We start from the raw sequence: 19,227 nt of genomic DNA on the forward strand, positions 1-19,227 counted from the left end.
ACCACTGCTCTACACCACCCATATCATATGTGTAATGCCCCAGAGTGGCATTACCTTTTCTGCACCTTGCTAATATCTCCTATGGTTAACCTAATGTCATTCTGTGTATATATTACCAGGTTCTGTATAATGTGCATTTCCCATTTTTCAACTGTTATGTTCACGTGTAGTATGCCTGGTTCACCAGCAGGTGGCAGAATAAATGGCAGAGCAACAGGTACAGAGAATTGAGTTTTCCATTCCAACATCCCCCTCTGTGGTGTGGTGGGCGGTTCCCACTTTCTGCATGGAGGGTGGAGTTCTAGTTAGAGTTAGTTTAGCTTACCCCCTTCTAGGGAAAGGAAGCACGGGCTGGGCACATCGCCGTTTGATGTGCCCATGCCAAGCCTTGCCCAAGCCAGCTAGAGCACCTTCAGCCCTGCTGGATGTGGAGGCCACAGCTTGAAGCCTGAGAAGCCAGGAGTAAAGTTTTCCTGGTCAAATCAGACTACAGAAAGAAGTTTCAGTCTATAGCTAAAGCTAAATTATACAGCTATCCTGTCAGCACAGCAGAGCCAGAGAACAACTGTCACACCTGTGACAGGTGTTAGAATGTCTATAAGACTGACTGCACATGAGTGATCTGACAGCCTCTTTTGGTTTCACTTTGTCTCCTGTACTTTGTCTCCTGTTCAGGTGTGGATCATGTGACCTTTACCTCTCCCTATTTAGTCTGACTTTACCCATCACTCTTTACTCTGGATAGCTTAATTTGGTTTTGAAAGAGCTGGAGTGTGGTTCTTGTTGAAGTCCTGTTCATCCATCATCCTCAGAAGTTAAGTGTTCCGCTTGTTGTGTTTTGTATCTCCCCCCCCGGTTGTTTTCTAGGCCTCAGCAAGGGAAGGAACGAGTTGCCTCTGCCCTGTCATTACCTTTAGGGCATCCCAAGGGTTACCAGGGTTTTCCAGGTTCCTGTGTATGGGCATCTCTACCATCGACATATTAGATCATCCAGGTCCCCAGTGGCTGCTGTATTTTTCTTTGTAAAGAAAAAGGATGGTACCCTGAGGCCATGTTTGGACTTCCGTGAGCTCAATCGTATTACCGTCCGTGATCCTTACCCCCTTTCTTTGATTCTGGATTTGTTTAGTCAGATTGTCGGTGCCAAGGTGTTCTCTAAATTGGATCTGAGGGGGGCATATAATTTGGTAAGGATCAAGAAGGGGGATGAGTGGAAGAACCAACCCCCCTTACATCACAAAAAGTGTAATACCAAGCGGCCAAAAAGTCATACGCACCGCAAAATCATACCAATCAAACAGTCATCTTATCCCACAAAAATTGAGATCCTACCTAGGACAATCGCCCTAAAAATATAAAATCGATGGCTCTCAGAATATGGAGACACTAAAACATGATTTATTTTGTTTCAAAATGCTGTTATTGTGTAAAACTTAAATAAATAAAAAAGTATACATATTAGGCATCACCACGTCCGTAAGAACATGCTCTGTAAAAATGTCACATGAACTAACCATTCAGGTGAACACCGTAAAAAAAATTATATTTTGTCACCTTACATCGCAAAAAGTGTAATACCAAGCGATCAAAAAGTCATATGCACCCTAAAATAGTACCAATCAAACCATCATCCCATACTCGAAAAAAATTTGCCTCTACATAAGACAGTCGTCCAAAAAAACAAAAAAATGCTATGGCTTTCAGAATGTGGAGACAGAAAAATATTTTTTTTTAAAAACAAACTGAAACAAACAAAAAAAGTTGCCATATTTGGTATTGTCGCATCCGTAACAACCTGCTCTATAAAATAGCACATAATCTAACCTGTCAGATGAACATTGTAAATAACAAAAAATAAAAATGGTGCCAAAACGTGTAATATAGAGCAACCAAAAATCATATGTACCCTAAAATAGTACCAACAAAACTGCCACCTTATCCCGTAGTTTCCAAAATGGGGTCACTTTTGGGGATTTTCTTTTCTAGGGGTGCATCAGGGAGTCTTCAAATGTGACATGGTGTCAAAAAACCATTCCAGCAAAATCTGCCTTCCAAAAACCACATGGCGCTCCTTTCCTTCTGCGGCCTGCCGTGTTGCCATACAGCAGTTTACGACCAAATATGGGGTGTTTCTGTAACATACAGAATGAGTACAATAAATATTGAGTTTTGTTTGGCTGTTAACCCTTGCTTTGTACTGGAAAAAATGGATTAAAATAAAAAATTTGCCCAAAAATTTAAATTCTGAAATTTCATCTCCATATTCCATTAACTCTTGTGGAACACAAGAGTTAATGGAATTTGGAGATGAAATTTCAGAATTTCTATTTTTTGGCAAATTTTCCATTTTAATACATTTTTTCCAGTAACAAAGCAAGGGTTAACAGCCAAACAAAACTCAATATTTATTGCACTGATTCTGTATGTTACAGAAACACCCCATATTTGGTCGTAAACTGCTGTATGGCAACACGTTTACCAAAGTTAGTAAAATCAGTTTTGAATACCTTGAGTAGGTCTATTTTCCAAAATGGCTCACTTTTTTGGAGTTCCTACTCTAGTAGTGCATCAGGGAGGGCTTCAAATGGGACATGGTGTTCGGCAAAATATGCCTTTCAAAAACCATATGGTGCTCCTTTCCCTCGACGTCCTGCCGTGTGGCTATACAGCAGTTTACAACCACATATGGGGTGTTTCTGTAAACTACAGAATCAGGGTAATAAATATTGAGTTTTGTCTGGCTTTTAACCCTTGCTTTGTTAGCGGGGAAAAAATTATAAAAATTGAAAATCTGCTCAAAAAAGTGAAATTCTGAAATTTTATCTCCATTTTCCATTAATTCTTGTGGAACACCTAAAGGGTAAACAATGTTAGTAAAATCAAGTTTTGAATACATTGAGGGGTGTAGTTACTATAATGGAGTGATTTTTGGGTGGTTTCTATTATGTAAGCCTTACAAAGTGACTTCAGACCTGAACTGGTCCTTAAAAAGTGGATTTTGGAAATTTTCAAGATTTGCTTCTAAATTTCTAAGCCTTCTAACGTCCCCCAAAAAATAAAGTGACATTCACAAAATGATCCAAACATGAAGTAGACATATGGGAAATGTAAGGTAATAACTATTTTTAGGGGTATTAATATCTATTATAAAAGTAGAGAAATTGAAATTTGCAAATGTTTCAATTTTTTTTGTAAATTTGGACTCAATTTTATCACTGTCATGAAATACAATATGTGATGAGAAAAAATTCTCAGAATGTCCTGGATAAGTAAAAGCGTTTTAAAGTTATTACCACATAAAGTGACACAAAAATTTCTCTGTCGGGAAGGGGGAAATGGCCCGGATGTGAAGTGGTTAACCAATGCTCCTGCGGTTTTTTAACACTTTATCAATTACATCTTTCATCATCTGGTGGGGAGGTTTGTAGTTGTATACATTGATGACATACTAATTTATTTGCCTAATATGGAGACTCATCAGGATCATGTGAGACAGGTGTTACAGATCCTAAGAGAGAATAAGTTGTATGCTAAGATGGAAAATAATGTATTTTCTGTACAGGAAGTGCAATTTCTGGGTTACCTGCTCTCATCCTCAGGTTTTCGTATGGATCCCGAGAAGCTCCGTGCCGTGTTTGACTGGGATCGACCCGAAAATTTAAAGGCGCTTATACGGTTTTGGGGGTTTACCAACTACTACCGTAAATTTATCTTGAACTATTCAACGGTTAAACCTTTAACAGACATGACTAGGAAGGGTGCTGATATTTCTATCAGGCCTTTTCTGCTGTGAAAGAATGTTTCGCTTTAGCCCCTATTCTGGTGCAACCGGACGTGTCTCAGCCATTTATTGTTGTCGCAGGGTCCTTCACCCAGTAAATACTGCCCATGTGCATTTTTCTCTAAAAAACTCTCGACTGCTGAAAGGAATTATGATGTGGGGAATAGGGAATTGCTCGCCATTAAGTTGTTTGAGTAATCGCAGCATTGGTTGGAAGGAGCAATTCATTCTATTACGGTAATTACGGATCACAAGAATCTGGCCTACCTGGAGTCGGCTAAGCGACTGAACCCAAGGCAGGCCAGATGGTCATTGTTTTTCACCAGATTTAACTTGATCTTCACTTACAGCCTTGGGGTTAAGAACGTCAAGGCGGATGCTTTGTCACGTAGCTTTCCTGGGGGGTGAATCTAATGACCCTAGTCCCATTTTATCTAAAGGGGTAGTCATATCCGCTCTTTATCGTGATCTCGAGGCCAAGGTGTTGTAGGCACAGGAGGATGCTCTGGGGAAATTGTTTGTTCCCTTCGAATTACGTCTCAAGGTGTTCGAGGAACATCACTGTACGGTGCTTACTGGGCACCCTGGGAGCAGATAGATCGACTGTCGATCTCATCTCTTGCAGATTCTGGTGGCCGGGGTTGCGTAAGTGTGTTGAGGACTATGTGTCAGCCTGTGGTACCTGTGCTTGTGCTAAGGTGACACATACTCGGCCTTCAGGATCTCTGCTTCCATTGCCCATCCCATCCAGACCTTGGACCTATTTGACCATGGATTTTATCACAGATTTACAGAATTCTTCGATGGTTGTCGATATTTTTAATAAAATGGCTCACTTTATTGCATTACCTAGTCTACCCAATGCTAAAACTCTTGCACAGGTGTTTGTCGACAACATCGTGAACCTACATGGCATTCCCTCTGATGTGGTGTCTGATTCTCGAATAAGTGCTGTACTCGTCTGGGTGTACAATTGTCCTTTTTTTTCGGCTTTTCATTCTCTGCACACTAGTCTGGAGACTTACTTGAGATGTTTTGTTTCAGAGAATCAGAAAGAGTGGTCTTTATTTTTGTCATTAGCTGAGTTTTCTATAAATAACAGTAGACAGGAATCCACTGATAAGTGGTTCCATCCACAGTTTGGTACATTTTCTGGTGCTCAAAACTCCGGCATTCCTGAGGAGGAACAATTTTCCTCTACTTTGTTTTCTATTTGGCGGAAAATCTAAAATAACCTGAAAAAGATGGGCAACAGGTAAGTGCGCGGCTGACAGGAGACGTATGAGTCGTACGGACCTGAGAGTGGGTGATTCTGTGTGGTTGTCTACATGAAATATTAAACTTAAGGTACCTTCTTGGAAGTTGGGCCCAAGATTTATTGGTCCATATAAGATCAATACCATTGCTAACCCTGTAGCCTTCCGTCTTGAACTTCCTCAGGCTTTGAAAATTCATAACGTATTTAATAAATTGTTGTTAAAGCAATGTGTTGAACCTGTTGATCCTTACCTCCCGCTGCTGTCATGGTGGACGGAAATTTCGAATTTCAGATCAGCAAGATTATGGACTCCCGAGATCTCCGGAGATCCCTCCAGTATCTCGTTCATTGGAGAGGGTACAGACTAGAGGAGAAGATGTGGGTTCCAGCAACCAATGTTAATGCTAGTTGTCTGGTGAGAGCATTCCACAGAGCTCATCCTAATAAGGTCGGTCCAGGGCGCCCAGAGGTCACCCGAATAAGGGGGGTACTGTCACACCTGTGACAGCTGTTAGAAGGTCTGAAAGACTGACTGCACATGTGTGATCTGACAGCCTCTTTCGGTTTCACTTTGTCTGTGTGTTGCTGGTTTGTCCAGACCACCTGTTCAGGTGTGGATCATGTGACCTTTACCTCTCCTTATTTAGTCTGACTTCACCAATCACTCCTTGCACTGGATAGCTTCATTTGGTTTTGGAAGAGGTAGAGTGTGGTTCTTGTTGAAGTCTTGTTCATCCATCATCCTCAGAAGTTAAGTGTTCCGCTTGTGTTTTGTATCCCCTCCCTTCCGGTTGTTTTCTAGGCCTCAGCGAGACGCTGGTTCCTTCACCAGGGAAGGAACGGGTTGTCTCTGCCCTGTCATTACCTTTAGGGCATCCGAGGGTTACCAGGGTTTTCCAGGTTTCTGTGTATGGGCACCGAGAGGTTCCCATATGGATAGGAGTTAGGGCCAGGAGCAGGGTTTTATAGGTGGTGACCCTTTTCCTTCCCTAGCGGTGAGGCTTAGTGTCTTTGCTCTTCCTTCTTATTGTCTTTTGGTGTTTTCCCCTACTACATCCGTGACAGCAACAGATGTAGCGAAGAGGAGTTTGCCTGCCACAGTTTACATGCTAAAGCCTTCTGGGAAACAAGATAAGGCCTGAAACTGTTTGGAGAAACGTTTATGCAAAGTAAAGCTGTTATCAACTTTATCACTAGGTCTGGACTCAATTTATTTCTCCATCCCTTTCATCAACAAACCCCCTTTTACATTGCTTCGGAGCCAACACCTAGGGTCAAGCGTATCCAGGTAGGAGCACTGTGACACATGCACCAACATTAAGGGACATTAAAGGCTACCCTACACCACTCTGGCATTCCTACACCTGGGTACCATCCACAGTATCACTAAAAGGGGCCCTGTGCCCTTGTTGAGCCCATACACCACACATAGAGGTCAGAATCTAGCACATTAGGCTGTGGAACACATTAGGCTGTGGAATTTAGTCATATTAACATATTTTTTCAATATTTTCTTTTTTCTTTTTTCTTTTTTTTTACCGGAGAACCCCTTTAAATTCCCTGAATCTACCAACAAAAATGTTGGTAAGTATGATATATGTGAAATAAAACTTGGCCCTCAATTATGAAAACTAATTGCTTGATATTTTATGGCAATACATGAATGAAGGTAATGTTTTGTGTCTAGAATATGGCCCTTCTTCAGACACAGAGATCTCTAGAAGCACTGCCTTACATTGCAATATGCTTTTATTGTGCATCAATTTGTGGTCTTCTAGTAACATAGTACATAGTAACATAGTTTATAAGGCTGAGAAAAGACATCTGTCCATCCAGTTCACCCTGTTATCCTGCAAGTTTATCCAGAGGAAGACAAAAAAAAACTGTCAGGTAGAAGAGAATTTTCCTCACTTTAGGGGAAAAAATTCCTTCACGACTCCAATCAGGCAATCAGAATAACTCCCTGGATCAATGACACATCTCTAGTAAATGTAACCTGTAATATTATTACACTCCAGAAATACATCCAGGCCCCTCTTGAACTCTTTTAGTGAACTCCCTATCACCACCTCCTCAGGTAGAGAGTTCCATAGTCTCACTGCTCTTACTGTAAATAATCCTATTCTATGTTTGTGTACAAACCTTCTTTCCTCCAGACACAGAGGATGTCCCCTCATCACAGTCCTGGGGATAAATAGATGATGAGAGAGATCTCTGTACTGACCCTTGATATATTTATACTGTAGTCCACCCATTTCAGTTATTACTTTAGTTGCCCTCCTCTGAACCCTCTCCAGCTCTGCTATGTCTGCCTTGTTCACAGGAGCCCAGAACTGTACACAGTACTCCATGTGTGGTCTGACCAGTGATTTGTAAACCTGCAAAGTCTCAAACAGCAGTACATGCACCCCAAGAAGTACATGCCGCAGGGTGAGGGGGGCACACAAGATTGCCCTAGCAGCTGGCAATGTTTTCTTGCTGGCTGCTAGGAAATCTCGATATTCAACTGAATCGCCATCCTCATAACGGCAATTCAGTTGAACGCTGTGATGGGATCTTAAGTTTCCCTGCCCTACCTTTCACTCTGATAGGTTTCAGACCTAGTCCCTGTAGCTTATTTTACCCCTTAAGGACTTAGGACGTACCGGTACGCCATGTTTTCCAAGTCCTTAAAGGGACACTGACAGGCCCAATTAGCATATTGAGTTATATATATCACAGTACAGGTCATATAAAGTGTATTAGAATCATGTAAGTATCCCCCCTGCCCACCTTATAAATACAGAAATATAAAGTTTTATAACCTGCTTGTCCGGTCTCCAATCTGCCCAAGGGGCGGCGTTTCATCTGAAAATGCGCCCAGCCAGCCGCTCCCAACTGCCGTTCTGAAGCCCCGCCCAGCTCATCAATATTCACTTCGCTGGGCGGCGGCTACAACTCTCCAGGTCACGATCCTGCGCATGGGCAATCGAATCCTCCTGGCATCGTTCGTGTGTAATCTTCTGCGCCTGCGCCCCGCCGTGGTTAGATCGCGCCTGCGTACACACCCTGCCTGCGTCCCCGAGCCTCTGCCTCATGCGCATGCGCCTGAAGTGCTGCTGCTATGAACAGTGTCTGGCGCATGCGCATGAGGCAGAGGCTCGGGGACGCAGGCAGGGTGTGCAGGCTCTACAGCAAGCAATCAAAAAGTCACACGCACCCCAAAATAGTGCCAATAAAACTGCCAATAAAACTGTCATCTCATCCCACAAAAATCATACCCTACCCAAGGTAATCGCCCAAAAACTTAAAAAAATTATGGCTCTCAGACTATGGAAACACTAAAACCTGATTTTTTTTGCTTCAAAAAGAAATCATTGTGTAAAACTTAATATAATTTTTTTTTTTAAAGTATACATATTTGGTATCGCCGCATCCGTGACAACCTGGTCTATAAAAATATCACATGATCTAACATGTCAGATGAATGTTGTAAATAACAAAAAATAAAAACGCTGCCAAAACAGCTATTTCTTGTTATCTTGCCTCACAAAAAGTGTGATATAGAACAAACAAAAATCATATGTACCTTAAACTAGTTCCAACAATACTGCCACCATATCCCCTAGTTTGTAAAATGGGGCCACTTTTTTGGAGTTTCTGCTCTAGGGGTGCATCAGGGGGGTTTCAAATGGGACATGGTGTAAAAAAAAACAGTCCAGCAAAACCTGCCTTCCAAAAACCGTATGGCATTCCTTTCCTTCTGTCCTGTCATGTGCCCGTACAGTGGTTTACGACCACATATGGGGTGTTTCTGTAAACTACAGAATCTGGGCCATAAATATTGAGTTTGGTTTGGCTGTTAACCCTTGCTTTGTAACTGGAAAAAAATTATTAAATGGAAAATCTGCCAAAAAAGTGAAATTTTGAAATTGTATCTCTATTTTCCATTAATTCTTGTGGAACACCTAAAGGGTTAACAAAGTTTGAAAAATCAGTTTTGAATACCCTGAGGGGTGTAGTATTTAGAAATGGGTTATTTTTAGATGGTTTCTATTATATAAGCCTCACAAAGTGACTTTAGACCTGAACTGGTCCCTAAAAATGGGGTTTTTGAAAATTTCTGAAAGATTTGGGAAAAATTTCAAGATTTGCTTCTAAACTTCTAAACCTTGAAACATCCCCAAAAAATAAAATATCATTCCCAAAATGATCCAAACATGAAGTAGACACATGGGGAATTTAAAGTGATAACTATTTTTGGAGGTATTACTATGTATCATAGAAGTAGCGAAATTGAAACTTGGAAATGTGCAATTTTTTACAAATTTTGGGTAAATCTGGTATTTTTTTATAAATAAAAATTTATTTTTTTGAATTAATTTTACCAGTGTCATGAAGTACAATATGTGACGAAAATACAATCTCAGAATGGCCTGGATAAGTCAAAGCGTTTTAAAGTTATCACCACTTAAAATGACACTGGTCAGATTTGCAAAAAATGGCCGGGTCTTTAAGGTGAAATAGGGCTGTGTCCTTAAGGAATTAAAATACTTTTAAAATATGCTAATGAGCCTCTAGGTGCTACTGGGGCGTTCTTTCACCACCTAGCGGCTCGGTCATCTCACCCTTTGGCACACCCAGGTCCCATTGATTGACCGTCGAGTTCTCCTCATCGTCACGTAAATGCAGCGCCTGCGCCGTCCCATTTAGTATTCGGTGCAGGCGCAGTGAGTGAAGGACGCGCTCCCTGTGCCAGCTTCCTTCCTTCAGCGCAGGCACAGTGAGTGAAGGACACGCTCCTGGTGCCAGCTTTACTAAATGGGACGGCGCAGGTGTGGACTTTACGTGACGATGAGGAGAACTCGACAGTCAATCAACAGGACCTGGGCGTGCCAAAGGGTGAGTAGACTGAGCCTCTAGGTGCTGAAACAACACCTGCTGAAACAACACCCCAGTAGCACCTAGAGGCCCATTAGCATATTTTAAGTCTTTATTTTAAGTGAACGGTGGCAGGCAGGGAGTTATAAAGCATACTGTTTGGTACTGTTGACATTAGCACATCGCTAATGTCAGTCAGATACATAACGTTATTTCTGATGACAGAAACCCTTTAAGGATTTGGGGGATATGCTTGATAACTACTGCAATGGAAAAATGAAGCAGCTGCCCAATCATGTCACTGTTTTACTGACTTAACTGTAAGGTCTATATTACCTCCATTTACTGTGCATAATGCAATCTACTGTTCTTTGTTGACAGCCATTTTGAACCAGGCAGACTCTGACTAGTATTTCATGGAATTACTGATTGTAAGTCCATGAAAAAGTACTTTTGACTACTTTTGTCTCTGCAACCCCAGTGGAAACATTTAGATTTTTGTATGATTCTTCAAGCTCTCTTCATAAACATACATCTGGAAGCTTTGTAGTTATGGTTAATGTCTAGAGTTATGTTATCTAGAACAATAAGGTGTCTCGTCCACTTCTTAATTGTGACTGATGGCCCAGTAAGGATGTGACAGTGGAAAATAACTAGAGACCAGTGTTTTGCAATGCTATTCTTTCCAGGCATTCATTGGTATGACCTATAAATCACATGTGTACTGCACTTCAACCACTGCCTGAGAACCATGTGAATACGCTTTCTGCTCTCTTGGGATTTCCTGTCTGGCCATTCTTTCCACAGATGGTATTTCCTGGATCCTTCATTCCAGCCATATTTGGAAATGGCTGAAGTGACTCTGTCCGTGACAACGTTCACAAAACATAGTTGATCACACAGAGGTACTTACAAAAGTATCAGTTTTATTACAGGTTTATAATACAGTATTTCTATGTGCAAAACCAACAAGAAGAGTCAGCTCTTTTAAATACTATGTAAAAAAAACAAAAAAAAACAAACCAAAATGTCTGTATAATTGCACTGATAAAAAATACTAAATAGTAACATAAAAGTATTACAAATGGTACAATAAGACCACCTGTCAATAATGTGCGTTTAGAACAACGCAGCTTGGTATAATCTGAGAAAAAGGCTTCCCAAATGGAAAAAAAATTAATACTACTTTGCCTTCACCGTTACATTCAAAACAGTTTTATGTTGCAGCATTACCGTTTACAAGAGCAGCGCCAACTAGTCTGGCGGTATACAAGCTCCATGTCTTTTGTAGGTCAGGCAGACCTGTTGGACCCATTTGCACCCCCCTTCAGAGTGCAGTCATAAATAAGTGCTTGATTTTGCCATCTGCTTGATGTATAGCTACATTCTGAAGCAACATTTTGCACTGAATATTTAGGAATTGGTTTTAAATAAGCAGCACCTGGAGCTCAGTGATTTCATGTAGCTCTGTAATATCTGATGCAAAGAGTAGCTCAAAAGTATACTGTAGATCTGTAGTAAAGAGGTTGTACGAGATTAGAATAAACGGATGGGGAGATTTATCAGGAGACAAATTTTCAGAGAAAGCCTGTTGCCATCATTTTTTTTTTTTTTATAAAACAGCCATGTTTTTCTAATATTATACAACCTCCTAACACAGGGATGCCCAACCTGTGGCCCTCCAGCTGTTGCAAAAGTGCAACTCCCATCATGCCGAGACAGCATACAGCTATCAGGCTACAGAAATGCATGTTGGGAGTTGTAGCTGGAGGGCCGCAGCTTAAGTATCCCTGTCCTAAAGGATGCCTGTACACATTGCATATGAGTGGCAGCAACCGCACACGGGTCATCAGTAACCGCCATCATTTACCTGTGTACGGGAACCCTTGAGAGTAATAGAAAAGGATCATGGATTGTTGGTGGGATTTTATGATAAAACCTTTCTGACTACATTCTAAACAAGTTAGGGCATGGCAGGCTTTTTATGGAGTTTTGGTAGGCAAAATCTGGAGTGGAGCATTAAAAGAGAGACAGTATGATGGACAGATGCCATTTCTCCACTTTTATGAATCCACTCCCGGTTTTGGCTTCAAAAATTGCATTAAAAAACCTGAACATGTCGGCCGTACCCTTAACGTTATATAAGCATGCAAGCCTTTTATTTCAGATACCATTTCAGACATTTGCTCCCTTAACATGATGTGTACCTATAGTGCACATAAAGTTGAGACATTTCTGGACAAATGCATTATTCATTAGGAGCTATGAATATCCCCTTATACACTGTATTGAACGGTATATCCCAGACAGAATAGTTTTAGTCCCATCAACTTTGAATGGCGCGGCAGATCACATGCTTAACTTTTCTTATGATAAGTGGGGGTCCCATTCAAACCGGGAACATTTTCATGATCCCTACCCTATGAATAATAAGTGGCTATTCTGGGACAACTCTTTTAAAGTTTTGATATTCCTACAGTACATTCACTAGGTGGGTTTAGGTCAAAAATATTTCTTGACAAAAATGTGAATGTTTCCCATAAAACAAACTTACTATACAATACTATAATCTAAATTTAGCCAAAATAGTGTCCCACTGCCTCACATGGCAAGATCAGTTTTAGAGACAGCAATTTTCTTGAAGAGTTATACACATGACCATATGTATTTTGTGATCCGCACAATACCGATGTCGTCTGTGTGTTGTCCGTGTTGCATGAGTTTTTTTGCGGACCTGTTGACTTCCATAGATTCATGGTAGGCATTTTGAGGCCAAGTATAGGACATGTTCTAGCTCTTTTAAAGAACAGACATACAGATGCAGAAAGCACACAGATATTCTGTGTGCTTACTGCATCCGTATGTCTTACTCTTAGCTGCAAAATGCGGACCACTGACCTTTTGAAGTCCATGGGATCACAAAACCAGATGCAACACAAACATCACCCAGACATCATCTGTATTTTGTGGATCCACGTTTTGCAGACCTGAAAAAACATACGGTCGTGTCCATGATTCCCTACAATGAAATGAAATGTGATATGGACTCTGCTCGATCCAAAGAGACAAAAGATTAACTAACACTGATAAATTCTGTCCATACTATCGGTCTTTGATGTGAATGTTCTGCATAGAGCTTGTATCCTGCACCAATGAATCATCCGACAAGGCAAAAAGCTCCCAATCCCACTGGACATGAAACCTCGGATCTCATTCTAGACTAAACCACTGCAACTTCACAAGACACACATGACAATAGGCGTGCTACAGGTACGCTCCATTAACCTCAGAGCAGTCACAATGTGCGCCACAATTACAGAATACACGTCTCCTTTAAACTGGAGATTACAACACGTTAAAAAGACTAAAAAATACGTAAGTGCTGAGCCCCATCCAATTCAAACCACACTGGTGATTTTTGAATATACAGATGTAGTAGAGTTTAATCTTCCATTTAACTCTGTTAAGATTTCATTGTTTGTGCACAAAACGACTCGGAATCATCTCTCAAGATGTTACCTGCTGCCTTATGTACCACAGATAAAACATTGTGAGAGGCAAGCTCAGCTCTGCTACATCTGCACACCATCATCAACACCAAGTGATTCAGATTTGGGACAAGCATGTAGTGATGCCGCCTTTCCATAGTTCACCCATATTCCAGGCAGACTTTGTTACAAAGCAAAACAATTGGACTCCACCTTATAGAACACATAGGAGTTACATAGGAGCTTGTTAAACTCTTGCCCAGTATTGGTCTTCTACAGAGAGTCATGTTCTATATTAAGAGTCCTATATGCTTAGGGTAAGTGATGTTAGATCCCACATTTGCACTGTTCATGGAGCAATAAATCCACATTATACATAATGTTTAAATCCCATTCTTGCATTTTAGACTAGTGTTCCACAAGCCCTTCATCTTGTCTATGCAGCTTGCCTGCTCCTCATCCTTCCAGTCAAATGTTCCACTCGTCTCCGCCCAGTTCTACGCTGGACTCAAAGTGGCCTTGGCATATCCAGATTAATTTCCCTTCATGATATGACACACCTATAAGAACCTATTCAACTTCATCCCATTACCCATGTTCTAGGATGAGGAAGTCACATTGCCTGAAGACATAATGGTCCCGTGGTATTCCACCTCATCTTTCTGAGGATGAGAAGAATTGTCTGATTTGCTCCTGCTGAACTCCATTCCTGTGATGATGGGTCTTTTAACTTTCGTTCCTGGATTCAGAATAGGGCAGTGGCAGCAACCTGCCATCTTTAGGAAGGCACGCCTCATCTCCCTGTTGGTCAAGGTGTAGATGATGGGGTTAGTAGCTGAGTTGAGAACTGCAAGAGCCAAAAAGTACTCTGCGTTGAACAGAACCTGGCAGGACCCAACCTTGCAGCCAACATCCATCAAGAGAAATATGAAGAGAGGTGACCAACATGCAATGAAAACACTTAAGACAATGATGACTGTTTTGAGCAAGGCCATAGATTTCTCAGAACTCCTACTTGCTCTTGCACAGTTCCTTCTAAAGGTCAAACTTCTGCTCCGTGTTCTTACCAAGAAGTAAATCCTGGCGTAGAGAATAACAATGGCTAGCAATAAAATGCTGAAAATACTGGTACAAAAAAGGATGTAATGTTTATGGTACAGAGGGAGCACTGTGGAGCAAAGCCTCATGTTTGTCATGCAGTTCCATCCCATGAGTGGAAGTCCTCCAAGACATAGTGACAGCACCCAGCAGCCGCTAATCAGAAGGAATGACCTGGAGCTTTTGCTACCATTGTGCAGCCTCATTTTTAACATGGTAATGTAGCGCTCAATAGCAATAGCCAAAAGGCTAAAGACTGAGGCAGAGAGGGCAACAAACATACTCCCTTCCCGTATGAACCACTGAACTGGAGTTAACTTGTAGGTATTAGATCCAGATAGGAGAATGTTGGCAGTGTAGGCAGTACCGGCTAATAAATCAGAGAGTGCCAGATTACCAATGAAGTAATACATGGGTCGATGAAACTTCTTGGTTCTCCAGATAGTAAGAAGCACGAGGACATTCTCCAGCACAATGAAGCAACAGATAATGATGAAGATGATGGAGGTTGGCTTAAGTTCATTGGTAGAGTTATTCTTATACTTTCCCGTGTAATTGTAATGGGTCACGATGACTTCATGGTTGTAATAAAGGCTCTTCTTATGAGGAAGCACAGTAGGAGTCATGGCTGCTATGGTTCTCCAACACAAGGTGGCGGTAGTGCTTCGAAAATCAAACTCCAGGCACTAATTTAGGACTTATCCTGAAAAACATTACATTGCCATGTTAGCTTCATTGTTCTTTGTTTATCTGATGTACATTACTTATATCATTAGTACGGTTTATGGGTTGTCATCTAAAAAAACATCAAATAACATCATTTTGTCTGTGATATCTACAAATCTAGGTGCATTTCACAATTTAACTCTAAAATACGTCTTTGCATTCAACAGATTCGCGTTGGAATTCATGAAGCTACAAAAAACTGAAACTACAATGCAAAATTTTGTCTTTAAACATAGTGGAATTAATCATATGCAACCAATGTGGGTTCTGGGACCCCTATACTTTATATACACATTGTAAAGCTGGATTTGTTATTTAGTTCTTTCAAGCTGCAGCATTTTGCCCCATGATTACTCTATTAAGTTAAAGCAGGATTGCCTGCAGTCTATAGACCAAAGGTGAGTACTGGACATTGTGAGTTGTGCCAAGTGACAAACTCAGCTCTACTCAGTTTTTGTCCGTTCTATGGAAAAGGCATAGGTAACATGAGGAACATATATATACATCATATACAGTACTATATAGCTGCTGTCTAGGAAGAGAGGAGCGGGTAACCCTCAGTATGATGTCATACTACTCTAAAGGAAGCTTTCTGTATGTGGGGGAAGGTTTTTTTGTTTGCGCAAGTGATGGTAAAACTTGGGTAACAATGAACTGGAAGAAAGGAAATTAGAGGATCAGATAAAAGTACAGTTTGTTCAGCATCCAGAGGAAGCCGCATACTGGGTCCAGAGCCATGGGAACTTCTCTGTCTGTAGTAATGAAGGGATGTGCAGGCAATGCGTGTGTACCCATGCAGTAACGTAGTATGTACTACAGGTAAAGCCCATGTAGCTGCTATGTAGCCTCAGCCCCCATTGCTTTAAACTTTGTAGTTGCTTTTGCTACAATTATGGTCAATTATGAAACTGATACTTTCTTATCAGTTTCATAATTGACTACACTTTCAGTACAGTTGGGACAGCAGGATCCTGACATATCCTGGCCAAGAGTATGTCAAAAGGATAACCTTTTGACATCAGTTTTCCCTCTATAGTTCATAGGTACTTTGATGTATGTATATGTTGGCTGCGTTACTGCACCTGAAGCAAGTGCCAACCTCCTTCAGGAGACCAAGTTCAGGGAACTGAATCTTCAGACCTCAGGCATTAACCAAGGTGGAAGCAAGGGCTCCTGAAAAAACTTGCCAAACCTTAGATGTTCACTCTGCATCTCAGTTATGATTCATTCTTACTCATTTAAGAAACATCTCTACATTTGACTGAGCATGCAATCGGTCACTCGTGGTCCTCTTGTAGAAAATGACACCGATGGAGCAGATTTACTAATCCTATGCAATGTGTAAAGTTAAGACTAGGCAGTCTTGAAGATGCATCATGTATCACAGTGCCTCAGGTTAGATGTTAATTTGGTGCATTTTTGGGCAACTGTGTCTAGTTTTACACCACCTATTGGTTGTCTCACTTTGAACCAAAATTTTGCGGCATCTTAAGCAATGTCCCCTTGTTAAGCGAGGTGCAAAAAAATGCCTAAAACACGAAATAGAGGTGATGCAAATTAAGCCAGAGTTCTGGCACATTAGTAAATCTCTAGGGAGCTCCAAAGTCCAAATCTCCCCACAGGGAGCTCCAAAGTTTGCCATACAGAAAGTATCTACTACAGGACAATACCAGGAATTGAAGTGACATAGTAAAAAATGTCTAAAGGTTTTCAGTTAATGACTTAGGGTATGACCACACAGTCAGGTTTCTGGATGCAGTTTTGGAAGCCAAAATCAGGAGCGGATCAATAAGAAGAGAGAACGTATAAAGGACGGATACGACTTCTATTTTTTTTAATTCACTTCTGGTTTTGGCTTCCAAAACTGTATGCAGAAACCTCAGGTTTTCACTTCTCTCTGTGAGTTCTCAATCCCTGGAGATAATTAGTTTTGGTGTTAATCAAAGGAGACTTTAGCTGAAGTACAAATACATGCAGCTATACTTGTTTACATAGGTGCATAGTATGGCAGGTGTGGATCCAAAGTAATCCAGCAAGACAGCAGAAGATCCATATAAACTGCACCCCCCAGCATGGATCCTGTGCCCCTGTCTGGTTTTAAATGAGCTCAGCAAACAGATTAGGGACAAAATCCTGTGTAAAGTGTCTATCATTCCATGTCAGGGCTGTTCAGAATCTAAATCCATCATACTGGGGAAGGTGCCCAGATCCGAGGTTGCTGATAGAAATAATCATTCTCCTAATATTGTCTGGATATAAGTGAGGAGAACTAGATGGAGATGCTGATGAGATGGATTCTCAGTGGACATCCCGATAGTCTTATGTATTTAATAACTGATAACACACATATCCTGAATGATGCTGATGCAACCCATAATGGACAATCCATGCAACCAAAATGATGGCTCCTGGCAAATACAAATCCATGAAATCGATCCAAGGGTCTATCAAACAGGCTCTGAAATGTGTCTCAGCCTTTAGTCATTGAGACTAGTACAATTGTTCAAGAATTTCCATGCAAAGCACAATATCCGGAGCCTTTGGATAGCATAGGTGGCTCTTTACCATACATCATATAATATTGCTATACATCTTATACAGTATACATCCTCTATTATTAGGCATCGTATAGCTACTTATACACTGACTACACACTGTATGTGCAACTGCGACATTAAGTCCCTTGGGTGAGAAAATCCCATTACAAATGTTAGTCACTATAGATATATACCTTTACTATTAAGCATACCTATCTGATACATTACTATACATCATACCTATCTGATACATTACTATACATCATACCTATCTGATACATTACTATACATCATACCTATCTGGTACATTACTATACATCATACATATCTGATACATTACTATACATCATACCTATCTGATACATTACTATACATCATACCTATCTGATACATTACTATACATCATACCTTTGTGTGAGGTTGAAGTTCTTGCCGTCAGGCAGTCTTCTCTTGTCCTGCAAAATGAACTTTTTAAATATCGTCCCATGTGGTCAGGTTACTCCAGAAGTGACAAACCCTTCATCTCTCATAAGGAGACCTCATAGCTGCTGACTTTCGTGCCCAGAAGATCCTCCATGCAAGGTCCACAGAGTGCTGAGTGCTGTCTGTTCTGCCTCCTCACACTGTGTGGACACCCTTGTCTTCTCACAAGCTCCTCCTGCTCAGCAGAGGTGCAGCTCCTAGCTCTGCTCTCCAGCACCCGGGCAAGGACTCACAGCGGCGCCCCCCTTCCCCCTGCACTTACCACCCATATTCCTAAGACCCCTTTTTGCAACTGTTTAGGAGTGGCAAAGGTTTGAGAATGGCCCCAACACATTTACTAACAGGGCACCAGTAATTTTGTCTGCAGGTGTATGGACTGCCTGAAGTGCACAAATCCATAAATCAGGCTAATCCTCCAGCAAAGCAGAAAAGCAAAAACGATCTTTGTAAATGACCCCCAATATGTTACCTGATAAAACAGGGTACACGGCAGTACCAATACACATTGTGATAAATTAAAGAACCAACTGGTCCTACCTCATCCAGGGTTTTGCTGGCATATCAGCCTGATGTCTGCTGGTTCCGGAACAAGGTCCATGTGGTGACTGAGCGAAAAGAATAATCACATAAGGAAGGGATGGTGACTGTACCTGGTAAATACCTAGCAGTGGGCGCTGTGCTGCCCTGAAAGACGGAGCCATCCCAATATATAACTAGGTAATCTATGGCATTGGTTTCCCCTTAGTGCTACCACACAGTACTAATGCCTATATTGTGCCCCCCTCACAGTACTCATGCCAACATTGTGCCCCCTCAAAGTACTAATGCCCATATTGTGACCCCTCACAGTACTAATGCCCACATTGTGCCCCCTCACAGTACTAATACCCACATTTTGCCCCCTCACAGTACTAATGTCTACATTGTGTCCCCTCACAGTACTAATGCCCATATTGTGACCCCTCACAGTACTAATGTCCATATTGTTAACCCCTC

At 41.3% G+C, this 19,227-nt stretch overlaps 1 protein-coding gene across 1 annotated transcript; it reads right to left on the bottom strand.

Moving 5' to 3' along the window:
• Nucleotides 1-12,147: 12,147 nt before the first annotated feature.
• Nucleotides 12,148-18,439, bottom strand: S1PR1 (sphingosine-1-phosphate receptor 1). The gene is made up of 2 exons (XM_044301392.1): nt 18,157-18,439; nt 12,148-15,188 (listed from the first exon to the last, which is right to left on the bottom strand). Exon 2 carries the CDS (start codon nt 15,109-15,111, stop codon nt 13,987-13,989), a length of 1,125 nt encoding a protein of 374 aa, XP_044157327.1. The 5' UTR covers nt 15,112-15,188; nt 18,157-18,439; the 3' UTR covers nt 12,148-13,986.
• Nucleotides 18,440-19,227: the final 788 nt, after the last annotated feature.

The sequence above is a fragment of the Bufo gargarizans genome, chromosome 7 (assembly GCF_014858855.1).
Source record: "Bufo gargarizans isolate SCDJY-AF-19 chromosome 7, ASM1485885v1, whole genome shotgun sequence".
Classification (NCBI taxonomy): Eukaryota; Metazoa; Chordata; class Amphibia; order Anura; family Bufonidae; genus Bufo; species Bufo gargarizans.

Excerpts from the sequence above, each read along its gene's own strand:
- S1PR1 (XM_044301392.1), bottom strand. The coding sequence starts at position 15,111 with ATGACTCCTACTGTGCTTCCTCATAAGAAGAGCCTTTATTACAACCAT.